Genomic DNA, 20,056 nt, shown 5'->3' with positions numbered 1-20,056 from the left:
AGGTGGAGAGAGGGGGAGAGAAGGAGAGAGAGGAGGAGAGGGGGGAGGTAAGAGGGGGAGAGGGATAGAGGGAGGAGGTAAGAGGAGAGAGGGGGAGAGAAGGAGAGAGAGGAGGAGAGGGGGGAGGTAAGAGGGAGAGAGGGGGGAGGTAAGAGGAGAGAGGTGGAGAGAGGGGGAGAGAAGGAGAGAGAGGGGGAAAGGGAGAGAGGGGGAGGTAAGAGGAGAGAGGTGGAGAGGGGAAGAGAAGGAGAGAGAGAGGAGAGGGAGAGAGAGGAAGAGAGGGAGAGAGAGAGGGGGAGAGGGAGAGAGGAGGAGAGGGGGGAGGTAAGAGGAGAGAGGTGGAGAGAGGGGGGGAGAGGGAGAGAGGGGGAGAGAAGGAGAGAGAGGGGGAGATAGGGGGAGAGAAGGAGAGAGGGAGAGAGAGGGGGAGAGGGAGAGAGAGGGGGAGAGGGAAGCTTGGAGGGTAGGTGTAGCAAAGAGAAGAAACAGTAAGACTGCAGGTGCACAACAATAAAAACATGCCTAGTTAGTGTATTACAAAGCAAGTATTAAAAAGACAACACAAATCATAAAACATCATGCAAATCTACTGTTATTGCGTATATAAATAGGCCTAATCTACTGTTATTGCGTATATAAATAGGCCTAATCTACTGTTGCGTATATAAATAGGCCTAATAAATTGCATACATGATCTATGAATTTATTGGATAATTGTCACACCTGTGTACTTGTGCTGTATTGTGAGACCAGATGACTACTAATTGTGTGGCAATAAAGTATATCTATCTATATCTATCTATCCATCTATCTATCTATCTATCTATCTATCTATCTATCTATCTATTCCTCTATCTATATATCTAGTCCTTTTTCCTTTTTGGGAAAATAGAAAGGTGGGACTGTCTATTACTTGGTTACCAGGTTATTCCTAGATTGCTCCCAAAGACCCCCCCCCCCCCACCAAAAAAAAAAAAATCGAATCAACGGGATTTTATGTTGTACCTTGAATGTCACACCAGTCTGTGTGCGGTCCTCCCACTCCCTTAGTGGACATCAGCTGTGCTGAGACCAGGGGAGCTGACCACTGGGGCAGAACACACCTCAGATCCGTTGCACACACAGACACTCACACACGCACACACACTCACACCCACACCCACATACACACACTGCCAAACATACACATACCAGCCCTAACCCTAAGCCTACCTCAGATCTGTTGCATACACAGACATTCACTCACACACACACACACACGCACACGCACACGCACATGCACTAACACACACACAAACCTTCTGTTAAAGTAAGATTTGTAAAATTTCTTAGTAGCTTCTCCCTGAGGACCAAAGCAAGACACACAGGTGCACAGGTAAGACATTGGGGGTTAAAAAGGAATACTAGAGCCGCCTACCTTTGCTGAGCGTCCCAAAAACGAGTCTCCGGAGAGACTGCATGAACTTGAGCACCCCCTGACGACAGCGGCTGGTACACCCTGCCATCCTGATTTAAGGACAGTGGGTCAGGCCGTCACAAAAATAGCACCCTTTTTCACGGTGGGTGCAGGTGCCAGCGGGAAGTTGATGAGTCCCTTATGAAGAGTTTTCTGTTGCGTCAGGCAGCAGAGTTCTGGAAGCTGAAAGATTTGTCCGATGAAGAGAATTTCTTTAGTGATGACTTCTGCCGCAGAAAGGGAGAGAGCAGAACAGTTCTGGCGATGGAGAGATATAACTTCTCTCTAAAAAGGATGCCATGTTCTTCAGAGACAAGTGGTCATTTTTTTAAAAGGCTGTGAAATGTCATGCCTTAGACCTAGGTTTACATTCATCACTTGCCAGACTGCACTTGATCATAATCAGAACTATACATACAAACGCAAATTCACACATGCAAGATCACACTCACTCACACAGACACTCAAACATTGGCACAGATGTGTGTCCCTGCATACACACTCACACAGTCTGTACTGCCTCTTCCGTGTCTTAAAACTGGCCAAGCTGACAGCCACTCTATTCCACACAGCCCAACGCTGTTCCCAGAGACAGTCTCAAACTTCTAAAAGGAAAAGTTGGTTTGCGAGGTGAGATGAATTATTGAAGCAAAAAGGTGAAGACCGCCAATGCCGCATGGCGCCCCGAGCACCACTCTATGAAAGTTCTCTGTGTCCATTGAGACGGCGAGTGTTTGCTCTCCCCTGCTCCTCTTCTCTTCCCTTCTTTCTTGGCTTGCGCTCGCTCTCTCCCTCCCTCTCCGTCTCCTCTCGTCTCCTCAGGGTGTTGTTGTCCTAATGGCCTCTTTCAATGTGAAGGCTGGGTGAAGGCTGCGTGCGGTAGGTGTGCAGACGACTCCTCTGCTGCTCCTCTTGCTGCTGTGTGTGTGTGTGTGTGTGTATGACTGTGTGACTCTCTGCTCTTTCCTCTCTCGCCTCTCTGCCTTCTTGTGTTCGGCTGGAGTCAGATCTCTGCAGTACCCAGACCCAGACTCCAGCAGCAGTGCTTTGCTTCTCTTACTCTCTCACTCTCTGCCTCTCTCACTCTCATGCAGCAGTGTTTCTCTCTCTCTCTCTCTCTCTCTGTCTCTCTCTCTCTCTCAGACACGTTTCTATGTCTCTCTCTCTCTCTCTCTCTCTCAGGCACGTCTCTCTCTCTCTCTCAGGCACGTCTCTATGTCTCTCTCTCTCTCTCTCTCAGGCACGTCTCTCTCTCTCTCTCAGGCACGTCTCTATGTCTCTCTCTCTCTCTCTCTCTCAGGCACGTCTCTCTCTCTCTGTCTCTCTCTCTCTCAGCGACGTCTCTCTCTCTCTCAGGCACGTCTCTCTCTCTCTCTCTCTCTCTCTCTCTCTCTCTCTCTCTCTCTCTCTCTCTCTCTCAGGCACGTCTCTCTCTCTCTCTCTCTCTCTCTCTCTCTCTCTCTCTCTCTCTCTCAGGCACGTCTCTCTCTCTCTCAGGCACGTCTCTCTGTCTCTCTCTCCTGCCCTCTCACAGACTAGCTTCAGGATGCTGCTTTGTTGCTCTCTCCACCTCTCCACTCCTTTTTTCTCTCTCTTCTACTCCTTGACACTTGTTCCCCTTGTTCGATCGCATCCTGCAACGGTGCACGACACCACACTGGACCAATGAGAGTCCCGTAAACACACATTACTGCCAACACGAGTCAGCTGGTGTTGTGAAGTTGAAGAGACAATGATGACAATGCTGTAGCTTTACTGTTTTTGGCTATTCGTGTAGGACCTCAGAGCTCTTAATTCCATATGCTGTGCCTATATCTTTTCACCACGCAGAAACAAATGCTTATATGCAGGCCGATGGAATTCAATTTAAAGGCCACCTTAGCGTGGGGATATACAAGACTGTTAAAATTCTCATCTATTTCTTCCAGCCCATGAGTTATTCAATCACTAGAAGCTGATTAGTGAGATTAATTAAAACTCAGCTCTTCAACATTGTATCGTCATGTGGCAAGATGCCATGCTTAAACCACAAACACTGATACTTTTGATCATAATGGATTTGGGATGTATTTCTGTTCTGTGTGGGTGGCTGAAGAGGAGAGGATATTTTGAGCCTATTAAGATATTTTTTTATGTTTTACATAACTGCATGTTTTGAGTGGACATCTTTCAACAAGCACTGTATTCACTGTAAACAGGAACTATTCCTGGCATTTGTATTAGGTGTAAACTAGAGCATATCAATATCTTATAATACAAGAATGTATTAGTTAGCGAATAGTTTTAATATTAGTGAATGTTTGGACAGATCCAGAATAGAGGCTGATGGACATTTTTCCTTTCAAGTTCATTTCAAGACTCGTGACTCTGTTCATTATTCAGTATATTAACCCTATGGTATTGTTCCAAGAAGTAGAAACTGTTCTACTTTACAGTATTCATATGCCTTATGTTAGGTCAACTGTTTGTCCCTCACATAGTCCTTCGCCTGCTACTGGTGCCCTTCACACATGGACACATACTAGGTCACATTAAATTATCATCCCACTTTGGGCCCGGTTGTGGTCAATGGAGAGAACAGCCAATCTAGCTGGCCATGAACTATGACCTCAGGCTAATACCCAGGCGTTATGATAGTATCATCATCCAGCCAGGCTCCTTGGAAAGGCAGTGAAAGTACCTACTCACCTATGGACATGGCCTCCATAACAGGCGTCATGACTAAAGCATTTCATATGGCATCAATAAATCAGCAAGATCTATGCAGTAGCACATGATGGCTGAGGGCTGTGTGCTATGTGTTAGCCACTGGTTCTGGAACACAGAAAGAGCACAGGTGTTGTGACATTACTATCTGGGACAACAGAAAAGAAAGACACAAATGAATGCGGCAGGCTAGGTAGAAGGTAGGCTATTTATGTACACAGTTAAAGCTGCAGTTGGCAAGCCTAACAGATTGAGAGGACTTTTACATTTTAAATGTTTACAACTCTCATGCCCCTCCCCCACTACCACCTAGCACCCTCTCATCGAGTTTGTGCACTAGAGACTGCACCAGACTGTGATTGACAGTCAGATCTCACACAGCCCTGCTCTGATTGGACCAGAAGAACCGGGAGCTGTGGATTTTTGCAAAACAAATAACAGGCTCTAGGTGGAGGTAGAAGTGCAGGTTTTTTTTTTTAAAACCGGCTGATTTATGATGTTCTGTCGGAACATAGTGTCGGTTTCAGTGAACATGATCAAAAAAATCTAGCCAACTGCAGCTTTAATGTGAACTGGCCCACAATGTGGGATGCAGTAAGACATTCACACCATATTAGGCCTGGGTAGGCGTACGCCAAACTGGAAACTGGTCTTGGTATGTGTATGCATGTGTTGTGCTGTGTGTGTTTGTGTGTATGTGAGAGAGAGAGAGAGAGAGAGAGAGAGAGAGAGAGAGAGAGAAAGAGAGAGTGAGATAACCAATGTAAGAGAAGGAGTATTTCCTTTGCACTGCAATGCTCATGCAGTATTTTACAGACTTTGATGCACCTAAGACTAATGATTATGTTAAACAGTTCAACCCTGAAAGAGAAAAGGCAGACGGAAATCTAATGTTCCCTCATTTTGGGGTTACCAAATTCAATCTCTCAGCAACTGAAATATCTGCATATGAATCCTTGTAATGTTCTATGAAGCATTTAAGATGTTCTGACCATAATCGGATTCTCACCTCATTTATCTTGGATATGAGGAGCTATTGTGCGCTTGACTTCCCTTTCCTGGAGCAGCCGGTACAATGACAATGGCTTTCTTGCCTACTGGGCACATGATGAATGTATGCATTTTCTCTAGTGTTTGGCCAATTGGATAAACCTATAAAACTACTATATTATTAATGCAGTACAATGGTAAACCCTGTCAGGGGGGAAGTACGATGAGGAAGTAAGAGTATTGCAGTGGTTGGATATGCACTGTGTGTACTGAATGCGTGTCTGCTTGTTTTGTGACACTGAGACGTGGTTGTTGCTCTGTAGCTAAAAGCACCACACATGCTTGCACATATTGTACATGTTCCACATGCTATTAAGTAACAGTTATGATGCCTTTGTGATTTCTCCGCCACACTGCATTTTTACCAATAAAGGAGGAATCATCCCTCTGGAAAAGTGGTTAACTCAAATAAATTATGGTAAACTTCTTTTGCTTGCATTCTACTGCTTGGTTGTGTTGTAAAAGGCAGCCTTTTACAACACCAGACTGTCGTGGCCTACTGGTTAGCGCTTTGAACCCCGACCAGTAGGAACGGCTGAAGTGCCCTTGAGCAAGGCACCTAACCCCTCACTGCTCCCTGAGCGCCGCTGTTGTGGCAGGCAGCTCACTGCACCGGGATTAGTGTGTGCTACACCTCACTTTGTGTTCACTGTGTGCTGAGTGTGTTTCACTTATACTTACTAAAGGGGTGCGTGTGTGTTCGCATGTGTGGTTATTTATCGCCTATCTACGAAAATGCTGACACTGCCCTATAGCACAGCATTACTGTGAGTGTGTAGAGAGAAAGAAAGGAAAGAAAGAAAGAAAAAGAGCAAATGGGTTTCTCTCAGAAAACAGAGAATTGTCATCTCAAAGTTAGGGCTGATCCCAGGACACATTTTCCGAATGAAAGCCTGATCCCCAGTAAATTAAACCACAACTACAGCGAGCAGCACAAAGCTGAACTAGCAGATTCGAACACTCCCAGCACCCAGGAGAAATAACACTGCTCACAATGTGTCAGTGAAAAAGCACTTTTCATAGCCTGCATATGAGTCCTTGCATTTCCTGCCTGAATTGATGATGGCTATCATATTATTTCAATAATAGACTAAAAATACATAGGCTATAAAAGATTCTCATATAAGCAGAGGTGAGGCTAGATTATATTCTGTGACAAAGCAATAAATCTGATATCCTTAGAGTGACGGTTGACCTAAGCAGCTGGACGCGTTCTCTGTTCCATGTCGAGGGATGAATAAAGCAGGTGCAGGGGAACAGTAGGGAGTCTTCCTCTACATGTATGTGCTGACATGTATAGCAGGAATTTAGCCAGAGGACACAAAACTGTCCTTGATCATTGACATCAATGCCCCCCCCCCCAAACACACACAGACACACACACACACACACATTCTCTTGGATGGAGTGACCAGCATGTTGATTCTGGACTCTGTGTGACAGATGCCGTCTACGGTGCCAGACGCTTTTGGGAAATGTCCATCAACTTGCATAAGTGACAGGGACACTCAGCCCACTCTGCTGCTGTCTGTAAACTGTTTGGAATGACTGCAAAAAAAGAATATTCTGAAATGAATATGAAGCTAAGCATAAAAATCTGTTTTGATCGACCTTCCAATCCAGTTGAACCTTGTTGACATAGTGTTAGTGCTTACCAATGGGTAGATTAATAGATACACATTTGGGCATAAAAAAAGATAGGCTATATCAGAAAAGGCTAAATCAGAACAGATTATACGTTATTTCACGTTGTCCTCCTATTTACATATAATTTAGACTAGAAGGGCACTTGCTGCAGAACTGCCGACATGGCTCTGGTGATATCATTCTGCTACACCACCTAGAGAGTGGGGGAGCTCTTTAAACATACATTGTAGACAAAAATGGCATAATCAGGCAACCTACATACATCAGTGTGTAGCTGGCTTTTACTATTGACATAAACACTGTCCAATAATGATGTACATCACCAGATGTAAATTACCTCTAGAAAATTCAGCCGGATATGAAGATGCTTACTTAAAGGAACACAATGGAAGAATTTATATCTACGCCCCTTGGCCTCAATGTTCAACACCATTTAAAGTAACGTTAAGATGGTACCCAGTTAGTCAAAAAATGACTAAAAGGGTCATGATGCTACCCGATCAACAATGTTACATAGTGTAATATTAAGCCTCCCAGGTACGCATTGGCAGTGTCAGGGACTTCATTCTCCATATTATAAGCCTGAATAGCAAAATATATATCATGAACTCCAATGACATTCATTTTGGGTGCGACTGACAGCAAATAAATGCACATCCTTGCTTTCAACACTAGAGGGCAAACCAGGCGTGAATGCCATATCACACAACAGTAACAATGTTATGGGTTCATCCATGGCCCAAATTTCCTTTTGACCATGTTTTTTGTGAGTAAGATGATCAATAGTATTGACGGACAAGCTGCATTGAAAATGCTACGCCCTGACAGAGGTAAATGTGTAAAAAAAACAGTATGTTCTATTTGCCTCAGGGTATGTAGTGCCAGCCGCGACAACAGCCACCAGGAGATGATTTTCCTGTCAATCATTTGCTCACGTCAAGCTCACGTAATGCTCTAAGCATGCAGAGGGAGGGACTTCAAGGGAATACCTGTTAACTACCTGTTGACTATTAAGAACCAAGAAACTCTGACTCAAGATATGCTGGGGAGACTGGGAACTGTTTTGGTCAGCCTCTGCCACATGGCTTCAACACAGTCCATTTGTTAGTCTAAAAATACACCTTTAGGTCAACTCCCACTCATCAACTCCCACTAGTGCTAAATCACAGACATTAATTAACCATCGCGATAGACTTTGAGATGTGCAGCAATTACAGCCAACGCTTATGACAGTCTACAGAAGCAGAGGCAGTGAATTACCCAGTGACATGCGAATTAGTTTGTTGGTATATTGGACAAATCCACTGTCTTCTGGCAGTACAGATTTATACTTTAGTACTGCAATTATACCCTTAATCAAATGACCTTATTTTGCCTCTCTTCAGGAATATGCTACATGCAGCTATTGTTTTTTCTTCTGGCCAAAGGTTACCTTAACTGGATCACGCTAACCCTGCCCCCATTCCGCCTTGATGAATCACAGCTTTGCATAATTCATTATGGGAACGCAACACATTTTGCCCACAGCCAAACACTGGCCAGGGCAGTATAACAGCCCTGAAGAGACGAGGTAGACAGAGAGAGAGAGAGAGAGAGAGAGAGAGAGAGAGAGAGAGAGAGACAGACTGCACACCCTAAAACCAAAAAAGCGAGTGGACCAGATGGAATTCTTAATGAAATGCTAAAACATGCTGATCACAGACTCAAAATGGCGATATTAAAACTCTTCAATTTTATTCTTAGTGTTGGTTATTTCCCTGACGTTTGGAATAAAGGACTCATAACGCCCATATTTATAAGTGGAGACAAACTAGACCCAAATAATTATCGAGGCATCTGTGTAAGCAGTAATCTGGGGAAGGTTTTCTGCAGCATCATGAACAAAATAATCATGAACTTCCTTATCAAGCACAGCGTCCTAAGCAAAAGCCAAATTGGATTCTTACCAAATTATAGAACATCAGATCATATCTTCACATTACAAACCGTAATTGACAAACATATGAATCAAAACCAATCAATACAGAATTCTGCAGGAACATTCTAAAAATGCAGAAACAAACACCAACTAATGCATGCAGGGCAGAACTCGGCCAGTTCCCCCTTCTTCTAAAAATTGAAAAGAGAGGCATCAAATTCTGACAGCATTTAAAAACAAGCGACCCCACATCCTATCACTTCAAAGCCTTAAAGAGCCAAGAATTGAACACAGAAAAGAGTCCCCTCATCCAGTTGGTCCATAGGCTCCAGCAAGAAACAACTAATAGAACTAACATCACTATTCAGCCTCAGGACACTGGCACCCCTCTTGAAAGAATAAATACCAACCAAATGATCAACACCCAGAAAGAAAAATATCTCACATACTGGACAAAAACAACAGAAAAACAAAGTAAACTACAAAGTTATTTGACTCTTAACAGGGAATGCCAATTAGCAAAATACTTGGCAATTGTAAGAGGCACCAACTTGAGAAAAACAATGTCTAGATACTAGCAACCACAGCCTGGCAATAGAAACAGGCAGACGCAGGCAAACCTGGATGCCTAAAGAAAACAGACTTTGTGTGAACTGTGACAAAAAAGAAATTGAGTCAGAATTACACTTCCTCACTAGCTGCCCAAACTACAAAGAAATACGCTCCAAATTCTATCCAAAATGTCAATCTATATATCCAAAATTCTTTGAGATCGAAGATCACAAGAAAATTAGATATTTACTAGGAGAAGAGGAAGATTGTGCAATACTAGCTGCACACTACATACACAACTGTGACAGAAAGAGGAGGAGTGACCACTGAGCAATGCGCTCACACACACACGCACACGCACACACACACACACACACACAGTGTATTGATGAAGTGTAAATGTTTGTAATGTTACTCTTTGAAGTGTAAATGTTTGTAATGTTACTCTTTTGTAATTATTATTATTCCTGTAAACACGATTTGTCGTGCCAATAAAGCATATTTGAATTGAATTGAATTGAGAGAGAGAGAGAGAGAAAGAAAGAGAGAGTGAGTCAGAAAAACATAGATGTATACAGGCAGATTTGATGATGAAGTAAGCTACTAGAGATACTGATGTCAGAGTTTCTGGGCATCACCCTCCTTCATAGCCATACCATGGCCATATGCTCCTCATGTGCACCTGCAGTTTAAGCAGCCAGACAGAGGCTCACTGTGGCCCAGAGCACAGACACAATACTCACAGCCTGTCTTCTGTCTGGGTGTGCAAGTCACTGTACTGTATGCACCCTGAATCACTTCATCTCTGTAGTCCCAAAAGTGTGCAACCTCTTAACATTACACAGACAGCACTGCCCTCTGGACTAAATGCCTTTTTAAATCCCATATTGCCCTTTACTGGAATCATTTCTCTCTCTCTCTCTCGCTCTCTCTCTCTGTCTCTCACACACACACACACATTTTATTTATCTCTCGTGCTCAGTTGAGTGTGAAGCCCAGACCCCCTCTGTAAATGAACTTATTAGTTCAGTACTGCAGAGGAACATTACCGTTGTTGTTTTCATTTGGTGGTGCAAGCTGAATGGGGGAAAATATTATTCCTATGAACATGGTCGCTACACTGCAGGTTTTCACTGGAGGTGAGAAACACACACACACACACACACACAGATATATAGACTTTATGTACAACAGACTGTGAGGTGTTACAAGTATTCAGATGTTACGTTGATGATTTCACTGCATTCAGTCATTAACATGACAGAATTGTGGGCAGCCTAATTTGCTTTGTTCATGTTGTATGATGATTTCATGAGAGTGAGAAACTCAGGTTCAAAATGCAACCTCACGCCATTAGTTCTCTCATAAGGCCATCATAGGCAGCCATAGTGATTTTTTCAAGGTTCAAAATACTAATTTCACTCATTGCAAAAGAAATATTAATGGCAAAGGTAAAACAGCTAGATTAATATAAAATTAATGGAAATAACACAAGATCTTGGGCAAGATTTATATCTGTGAACAACTCTTACATAGTGGCATTGGCAAGGACACAGCAAAGTTGAGGTGAGTGCACATGTGAATGGGTAAAAGGCAGAGGGGAGGTTTGCAGAGGCCCTGTTTTAGAAAATAATAACATCTTAGCCTCTCCGGTTCAATCACCCACAGATAGTCCTCAGCCAGAGCTGGGTTACATAAGCCTGAGCCAAATGCAGACAGATTGCTTTTAGACTACATTCCTCTTCTCGCTTCAGTAAACTTAGGAAATGTTCAGACAGTTTATGTACGTATAGACCCTCTATGCACCTACAAACTTTCTAATGCCTCGTTATTGGACTAAAGGTCATAGTTGTACTACTGCAGAAGTTTCGTACCATTCAGGGCATTATTAGTGGGGTAATTTACGAGATAAAAGTTGGTTCCATCACGACTGCAGAACGTCATTCGTTTCTGACAGCGCTACTCGACCAGGGTTCGACCAAGGGAAAACAGGTTCTGGGAGGGTGTTTGGCTCGGGGTCATTGTGCAAAGGACCCTAGGATGAAATTACTCCGAACCATTGCATGGACGGAATGCCTTCTGTAACACAAAACAATACTTCTGTGGACGAAATTGAAATAGGATGCACATAATGATGCGTGTAGGTGCATTCCGTATTTACGTAGACAGAATTACTTGACCAAACATTTTGTCTACGACAATGAATACTGCATTCAGCATTATGTCCACGAAAGGAAAAGGCCACCAGTCAATTTCGTCCACGAAATGATGTGCTCTCTTCAGTGTTTTGTGGACACAATGCAAACCAATTTGTGCATTCCGTGGACAAAAGGCATTACGGTTTAACATGGTTTCGTAATGAATATATGTATTTCGTCACACGAAAGTCATTCTGTCCACAAAATAAGGCATGTAACATTTGGCGCCCCATATTACCACAGTCACTAAAATATTTTTGTTTCCATTGTGCCAGTACAGTTTTGTGTGAGATAGTGAATGTCCTGTGTACTATTAGTATCTTGTAACTTGACAATAATACACATTTACTTTAGGTACCCAAACAGAATACTTAATGAAAAGTATGAGTATTGATACAAGCACTTCGGATACACCATGGGCATGGGGGCCTGCTACCTCTACTCCCATCAAGCCTGTTCATCCAAGGCCAGAAGACCTCGGGTTGATCAAGAGGAGGAGGATGAAAGTGACATCTCCACAATAACACCTGATGGCTCCACCTATGACCCAGCGCAATCAATGAGCAATGTAATAGAATCATCACAGCCAACGAATGTGTTTTGTGTGTTGTCCCTTCGGATCCCCAGGACAACACAAGCCGAAACAACAACTCAGTACCCTGGAAATCCAGAGTTCTCGCGAGAGCACAATTTGAATTGTGCCCGCAAGATACTCTGGCCACGAGCAATGATCCAAATTTCTTCTACCTCTCAAGCGAGAGGGACCAATCAAATCGGTGTAGGCGGGACAAAGGCGAGCTGCACTGATGACGACGGTGCTGCGACGTCCGGAATCATCTAGAAAACATTGCAAGATAGCTACCGATGAACACCAGTTGTTTGAAACGGCTTTGGCCGCTACAATAAAGGATTTAGATTTGACTTTTCAACTAAAAGAGGAGCAGAAAATCGCCCTCAAATCGTTCCTTTGCAAGAACTGGATACGTCACACCGTGAATTGTTGTGATTGGTCGTAGCGTTATCCAACTGCGTGCAGTAAGAGTTTCAAATGCATGCTTGGTGCCGCCCCTCGAATTGGGCCATTTTCATTACTCGTGGCCAGACCCTTAATCTGAAAGATTCCAGGGTCTGGTTTACCAGGCTAACAACTCAGACCTTTTTCCCTAAATAATCCCAGCACCATCTTACAAAGGATCTGTAGGCCAGATGTCTGCATCGTCTGGCAAAAAGAAGACATTGTTAATTCTGTACATAGTTTGGATGTTCTTGTTTTGTGTTTGCATTATTTTAATAGACTGCAATATTACTGTTTGTCAGTGTTTCTGAAACATTTTCAGACCAAGGACCACTTAAACAATAATAATTTAAACAAAAAAATATCACGGACCACCTAGCAAAAAAAAAAAAAAAACAGTAGACCGACTTCAACAGTAGCACCGAAAAGTTGAATATGGAGCACAGCACAGGCAGAATCGGATGAGGACACACTGGAGGGAGTGTCACAGTACTGTTAGCCAATCAGAGGCGAGGTCATTAACATGTCATGAATATTCATGAGTAAGAGGCAAAATCCTGTCGTTCCTCCCTTCCCACCTTCCCCACCAAGCTAGAACAGCATGAAATAGACGCAGGAGAGCATTTTTTTCACCAAAACCGGCTCACAGGGCATTCATTAATACTAGAGACCACGGCAAAATTAATGAAAAAACGATGAAATGAGACCTTGATCCACTGATCCAGGGAGGCATCTCAGTTTGCGTATGTGACAACAACACAAGTTGTGTTGTTTTCAACAATTTTTTTTTTCCAGAGTGTAGTCTTGGAAAGTCACTTTGTATAAAAGCACGGGCGAAATAATACTAACTCTGTTCTGTCCCAGTCCACTAACATTACATCAGTTAGTTAACATCACTAATAATACAGATTATTTCAGCGGCATCAACATGACAGGAAATATACTGTTTTCTTAATACAGCTGGGTTAAGTTAGTGTGTGTTTTAGTGTAAAGAACCTGTTCAAAGAAAACACTGTAAAACACACACACACACACAGGTCAGAAGGCAAAATGAATATATGGCCAAAAAATTCTAGTCATTTCAATATTATTTTTACCTAAATCATACTTTAAATTTATTGATCAGGGGCCGTATTCACAAAGAATTTTAAGGCTAAAAGTAGCTCCTAAGTGGCGAATTTAGGAGCAACTCCTAAAAATAATGGGCGTGTCACTCCTAACTTTAGGACTCCTCATTTTTTTCACTAAAAGTAATTCACGAAGCATTTTAGACCTAAAAGTAGCACCTAAGTCTGGGACAGCTTAAAAGAAGTCGAGAGGACTCCTAACTCACTAAGACCTATTCACGAACAGCTTTTTGTGGCATTTCACGTTGCGATGTTTTGAAATGCGTCGTCTATGCGGCAACAGGAACTTCCAATCGCGAGGGAACAATTTTGCATTCATAAAAGGGATGCAATAACGCCACCAACAACAACCAAAACTACTCATCGTTAACATGTAAATTAAATGTAACGTTTCATTGTGAATCAAATTAAAATGATCTCCTCTTTGCAAACGTAGGCATAGCCTATGGTGACAGCTTAATTTAATAATGTTGCAAAGATACTGCATCAATCCATAGGCCTATGTTTCATTAGGCTACTAGGCTATTTGTTTTGCCTTACTCTTTATTCATTTAGGCTAGGCCTTTTTATTCAGTTATTCATCATCTTGAATCACTTATCATTGTAAGGGAGGTGTTTGGAATCATTCCCGCGTTACAATCATCAGCCAATCAAGGTGGTCACTTCAGTCAAACTCGTGCATGAGTAATCCATAGCAACGAAGACTTCGTTTACACGAAGCAGGGTATTTTCCTAAACGAATGTCTGGCCATCTATGTTTGCAAATAAAACTGCATTTACACGAGACCGTTTATTTTTAAAATGTGTTTACACGAACCCGTGTACATACATGCTGTCATGAGCACACCAAACCACAGTGGCAGTCTAACGATAAGCTCAAGCTCACATTAACCAATCAGAACCCTGAAAAGTCGCACGTGAGAACATGTAAATGTAAACATTGGTCGCACATTTGGTGTACTTCTGTCGCATACTGTGACGTTGGCTGCCCAAAACTCCGTCAAAGATGGTTGATTACGAAGATACTTCATGAGAGGCCATTTCCTGTCCCTGGAAATTTATGCAAATAGGGTAGCAGTACACGCCCCCGCACATTTATGCAGTGATCGGGCTCCCTTTTTAACATTGAGGTCTATGGCAGAATCCAAGAATTTCCCAGAATTTGTTAAAGCCTTATTTTTCTGAGCAATGGATGCACATTTCGGACACGGTATCATGATCTCCAAACCCTCCTCCCTATTTCAGTAGAATGTTGTGACAGTATGACCCTCCAGTCGGGAGAAAATCAACATTAATGAAGGTGTACACCAAGTTTATTTTGTACTCTGGCTTGTCTGGCGTGGAACCGAGGCGTTCAAACGTAAGTCATACGTCAGTGACACGCCCCTGTGCAGGCGGGAACTGAACCAGAGCCCGTCTCTGACTGAACTCCACTTTGCCCTCATAGACATGAACTAGGACGACCCATCTTGCTACGCATTCATTATCTTTGACTCCGTTTACCACAGTTTAGAACCAAACGCATAAACAGAGTTTTCCAAAAAAAACACTTTGGCCGGAGTTTTTTTGGATAACCGTTTTACGGGGCGAATTCTCCGTTTGCGTCTAAATGAAAGGCTCAAACGTAGGGAAATGTCTTCGTTTATAAAAATACACATGCTCGTGTAAACGGGGTCTCACTCTTAGTTTAGGAGTTGTCATTTTTCCTTACTAAGAGTAGGTCTGAAAGGCTTTGTGAATAACTTTTAAGAGAGAACTCCTAGCTAAAATCTTTCAGTGCGATTTAGGAGTACTCCTAGTGGTAGGATAAAAGGCTTTGTGAATACGGCCCCTGGCAATCATCTCTTTTATATGGGGGTAGGGGGTGGGGGACTCCTAGAGGAAATCTCTGCTGCACCAATGCTAATCTTATTGTCACGGTTGCATGGGGAGAGCTTGACCCAAATGCTCGGCAAAGTACGGCAAGGCAAGGTAATCTTAGAATTACAAGAATCTTTATTAAGAACTGAACTAACCGTGTGTAACACAACACATAATGACTAATAACCAATAAAGACTGAGAGGAGACAGAGGGTTTACATACACAGGGGTAACAGGGCACAGGTGGACAATGATCAAGGTAAAACAAGAGACAGATGGAAACCATAATTAAACTAACAGACTAATTAACAGAAAGACAGAGGACTGGACGAGACCAACAAGACAATAATGGGGAACAGGTGTGGAAACAGAAACGGAGGGAAAACTAACAAGACAGGAAGCACAGACCAAATAAGGAGATGGGGTGGAGACAAAGACAGGTGACAGGCAGGTAAACACAAAGCACATGGGGAACAGGCAAAACTAAACACATGGCAAAACAAACTAAGGAGCACATGGCACAGGACACATGAAGTAAACAAAGCAAACCGGAAGACTCAAGAGGAGCAGACATAAAGGAAAACACTAAACAGGGAAAACAAAACATGACTCTCCCAAACTTGAACATTTTTGGAATTTCTGTCTTCTATATAATTTCAGACATTCTGCAAGTCCAATTACTGTAGAAGCATGCCCTCTACCAACAATTTTTGGTATTACACAAGTCCCACAGCTTCTTAATCGAAGACAGGCAGATGTTGTTGCCTTTGCTACTCTGCTGGCAAGGCAATCCTATTTTCTGGAAATCCTCTCAGTCCCCCTCTGTGTCCTTGTGGCTGAATCTTCCTCTTAAAATTAGAAGGTGACATTCACTCTCAGAGGATATTTTTTTCCAATGCTGGAACTATTTTATAACTTATTTCAAAGAGACTTCCTTGATTAGGGTGTGCAACCAACCACAACCACTTTTTACTTTGTATTTTTTCCATCTCTCTCTCTCTTTCCTCTTTGTTGTTGTATTTAGGGCTGCTCGATTTTTGAAAAAATGAGAATCACGATTTTTTTTGGTCAAGATTGAAATCACGATTCTTCAAACGATTCTTTTTGAGTTTGAAAATAAAATGCATTTATTCGGCATTTCGGCAAAAAAACTCACTGTAACTGAGTTTTCAAAATTCTTAAACTACACAAAATGTTCAAATAAAAAAATGTTCTTCAAATTGAAAATAATGTACAAATAAATATGTATCCAGCTGTTCTGTAATTTCTATAAGACTTCCAATGAATAAAATAAATATACTAGAAAATCAAATAAGACAGAACTTAAATAAACTTAAATTAACTTTCTCCTGTTTAGTGCACACATTTAGTTTAGTGCAGTTTACTGTAACGTTTTTTGTAAATGACACTCAACATATTGCATTCTGTAAATTTATCCAGTAATGGATTAAGGCTGGAAGGACTGGCCTGGCCCATCATACTCAGAACTCGAAACGAAACAAACTTGTCTTGAACTTTAGATTCATTTTAGGTGAATATGGCACATATTTAAAGGTTTTTTGCCAGAAACACCAGCCTGTTAACATGATCAGGCTTCAGAGATGAGCGCAAGCAGGAAACAATATTTCCACTAGTGCTAAAGACTCGCTCTGAGGAGGAACTTGTGGCGGGAATACACAAATATTTCCTGGCCAATTTTGAAAGACGTGGGTACATCATTTGGGTATCCCTCCACCACGTCAGAGGGTCCTCCTCAGGATCTAGTGTGTCCGTCTGGAAGTAAGACTGGATCTCAAGAGCAATGGCTTGGTCCTGTTGTGGAGGAGTTCCTGCAGCCTTGTCTGTGGCGACCTTGAAGAAGCTGCCCAGGCCCTTCTTCCTCTTCTTGCAAGCACCATCATCCTCTGTATCAGCAGGCCTAGCTGCTGTTTCAAGAGGGGCTTCCTAGAAGCAAAAAAAGAAAATGGGAAACAGTTGTGGTGTTAATATCACAACATTTGCTTACAATCTGCACTTAATCTGTTATTATTATTATTATCATCATCATCATTATTATTACCGTGACACTGTCAGCCATCAAATCCTTCATCTCCACTTTCAGTTGGTCTACAATGGATTCACGGAGGTCTTCATCAACATATTTTAATTTGAACCTTGGGTCCAGGGCAGACGCCATGTCAAGTAGCTCTTGTGTTGCTTGGTCACTGTATTTGTCATTGAGATACTCCAGTATCTTGTGTTTGATGGTTTTGGCAAGTTCTGTGTCATCCTCCTGGTCTTCCAAGATTGAATTGTTGAAGAGGTGAAGGGTCGGCTTCACAAAAGACACACTTACATATTTCTCTCCAGAAAGTGCATCCGTGAATTCAACAAGGGGGCTAAGTGACTTATTGACGGCTTCTAGCACATCAACATCTTGCCAGGAGAGGATGAGATGTCTTAGTTTCCGGTCATTAGAGAGCACCTGGGCAATGGCCTTTTGCTGCTCAAGGATCCTCTCGATCATGGCCTGCCTAGAACCCCACCTGGTTTGACGTTCTGTCTTCAGTGAGTGTTCAGGCAGATTCAACTGCTTCTGCACCACTTCAAGTTCCCTCTTTTTTTTCCAGCTACAGGTAAAACTGCTGACCAACCTCTTGCAGACCCCCATAGCACGCCCAATCCTGGGATCCTTCATGGAATTCTCTAAGAAATAAAAATAAAAACATTTAGTATCACATAGTATGACAGAACAGCAATCATGCTATTATTTGGCTAGTAATGGGATGGCTACACTTCACCTGGGAAGTCATTCTGTTCGAAACAGATCCCTTTTCATGAAAAAAAAAAACATGACAACTGCCATCATAGATAATTTGCTGAGAGATAATGAATGCAGTTCTGGGCTGTTCTACATCTCTGCCACACATTGATACACAGCCAATGTAATGTTTCCAAGCAATGATTGTGAGTTAAGCTTGAGCTGAGATGAATAAAATATTATATTATAGGCATATAACATAATATATTAAGTAGGCTATGGCATGATATTGTCATAAAAATTTAATTATTTGGTTCACTATCATCACTTATCTAACCCTCATCGTTTTTGTACACAAAAATAGCCTAATTGTAGTTTATAGGCCTACTCACCTATAGCCAGGTGCAGTCTGTGCCCGAAGCATTGGAGCCTCCGCCATCCATTGACCTCCGCCGCCAACTTTATGTTAGCGGCATTTTCTGTGGTTATGCAGACGAGCTTTCCCTCGTTTAATCCCCATTCCAGCAGAGCTTCCTTCAGTCCATGTGCGATGTTGCGTCCAGTATGGTCTTCGGGCATGAACGCCGTTTGGAGACACCTCACTCTCAAAGTAAATTCGGTATCAATGAAGTGCACGGTCAGGCTAATACAGGGGTGGGCAAACTTTTTGGCTCAAGGGCCACATTGGGTTTTGAAAATTGGCCGGCGGGCCGCACAACACCCCGCACCCCCCCCCCCCCCCCCACGACACACGCATACATTTATTTTGGATGAAAGTGCTTGGCGGGCCGGATCCGGCCCGCGGGCCGCAGTTTGCCCACCCCTGGGCTAATATATTGTAGCGTCGGCGCATAAAGACTGTGTTAGCGTTCTCCAGCGAAAGGCATGCTGGGACACGAGGGTGAACAATCGGGGGATTTATGTCGTTATTCTCCTAAGTTAGAAGTGTAAAGTTAGCGTCTTTATTGTAACATGTTCCCCTTTTAGTTCTCCCTCGTGTGTGATCCTTTTTGTGTGGGGGGCTGCGTCCTCCCCTGTATGTGTGGTGTGTGTGCGTGCTTGACCTGCCCTGTTTGCATTGTGTTCTATGTCTTAGTCTTGGTCTGAGTCCCTGCCCTCGTTCGTGAGCCAATAAAACTGCCATTGAACAACGTTGGTGTCGTGTGCATTAAACGTTACATTGGTGTCAGAAGCGACTTTCGAACATGGCCTCCGCCCAGCGAGAGAAGCTGGGAGCGGGAGATCTCACCGCTGGGTGGAGGCCCACGCAAGAGGATCCAGAGAGAGCCCTTGTAAGGGCTACTAAAGAGCTCGAGGCCTTCTATCGCTACTGCCGACGGAGGAGAGGAGCTATCGTCTGGAGCTGCCGGCGGCCATGGGAGAAGTTATTGCCGGAAGAGGGGCCTGATGAAGCGTTCGCGGAGAAGATAACGCTGGCCTGGGCGCTGACTCCGCTGCGAGCCGCGACGCGTGAGCAGAGCCGAGGGAGTGCGGCGAGGACGGTTGGCGGAGCCGCTGAGGGCAGCGAACTCACGACGGTGGGGCAGCTTCGACGGAAAGGCCCTCTAGAGTGTGACTGTTTTGGTGTGTTTTAACTTGGGTGCGTGTGAGGGGCACCGTGCAGTGCTAGGCGCTAGTTCTAGTTGGCCTGTTGGCCGGCGCCTTTTGAAAAAAGTTCGTTGTGTGCAGTTCGATAGCACGACCATCTCGGGGGTCGTGCCTTCGCCGAGGCCGCGAAGGAGTGGAACGGGCCGGGAACAGAGCAGTACGGCTCTGCGAGATGGCAA

General features: G+C 43.4%; 1 protein-coding gene across 1 annotated transcript in view; it reads right to left on the bottom strand.

The window, feature by feature from the left end:
• LOC143111392 (A-type potassium channel modulatory protein KCNIP1-like) overlaps positions 1–2,565 on the bottom strand; it is a 40,894-nt gene extending 38,329 nt beyond the window's left edge. Inside the window, exon 1 of the mRNA XM_076273620.1 lies at positions 1,418–2,565. Coding sequence (XP_076129735.1) covers positions 1,418–1,505 — 88 coding nt within the window. The 5' untranslated portion in view covers positions 1,506–2,565. The remainder of the gene's footprint in view (positions 1–1,417) is intronic.
• Between the last annotated feature and the right edge of the window lie 17,491 nt (positions 2,566–20,056).

Source organism: Alosa pseudoharengus, unplaced genomic scaffold, assembly GCF_046254945.1.
Source record: "Alosa pseudoharengus isolate Yale_2024_CS ecotype anadromous, Long Island Sound unplaced genomic scaffold, YU_APseudo_1.1 YU_APseudo_1.1_scf_8, whole genome shotgun sequence".
Taxonomy (NCBI): Eukaryota; Metazoa; Chordata; class Actinopteri; order Clupeiformes; family Clupeidae; genus Alosa; species Alosa pseudoharengus.
This window is presented reverse-complemented; position numbering and strand designations above follow the sequence as displayed.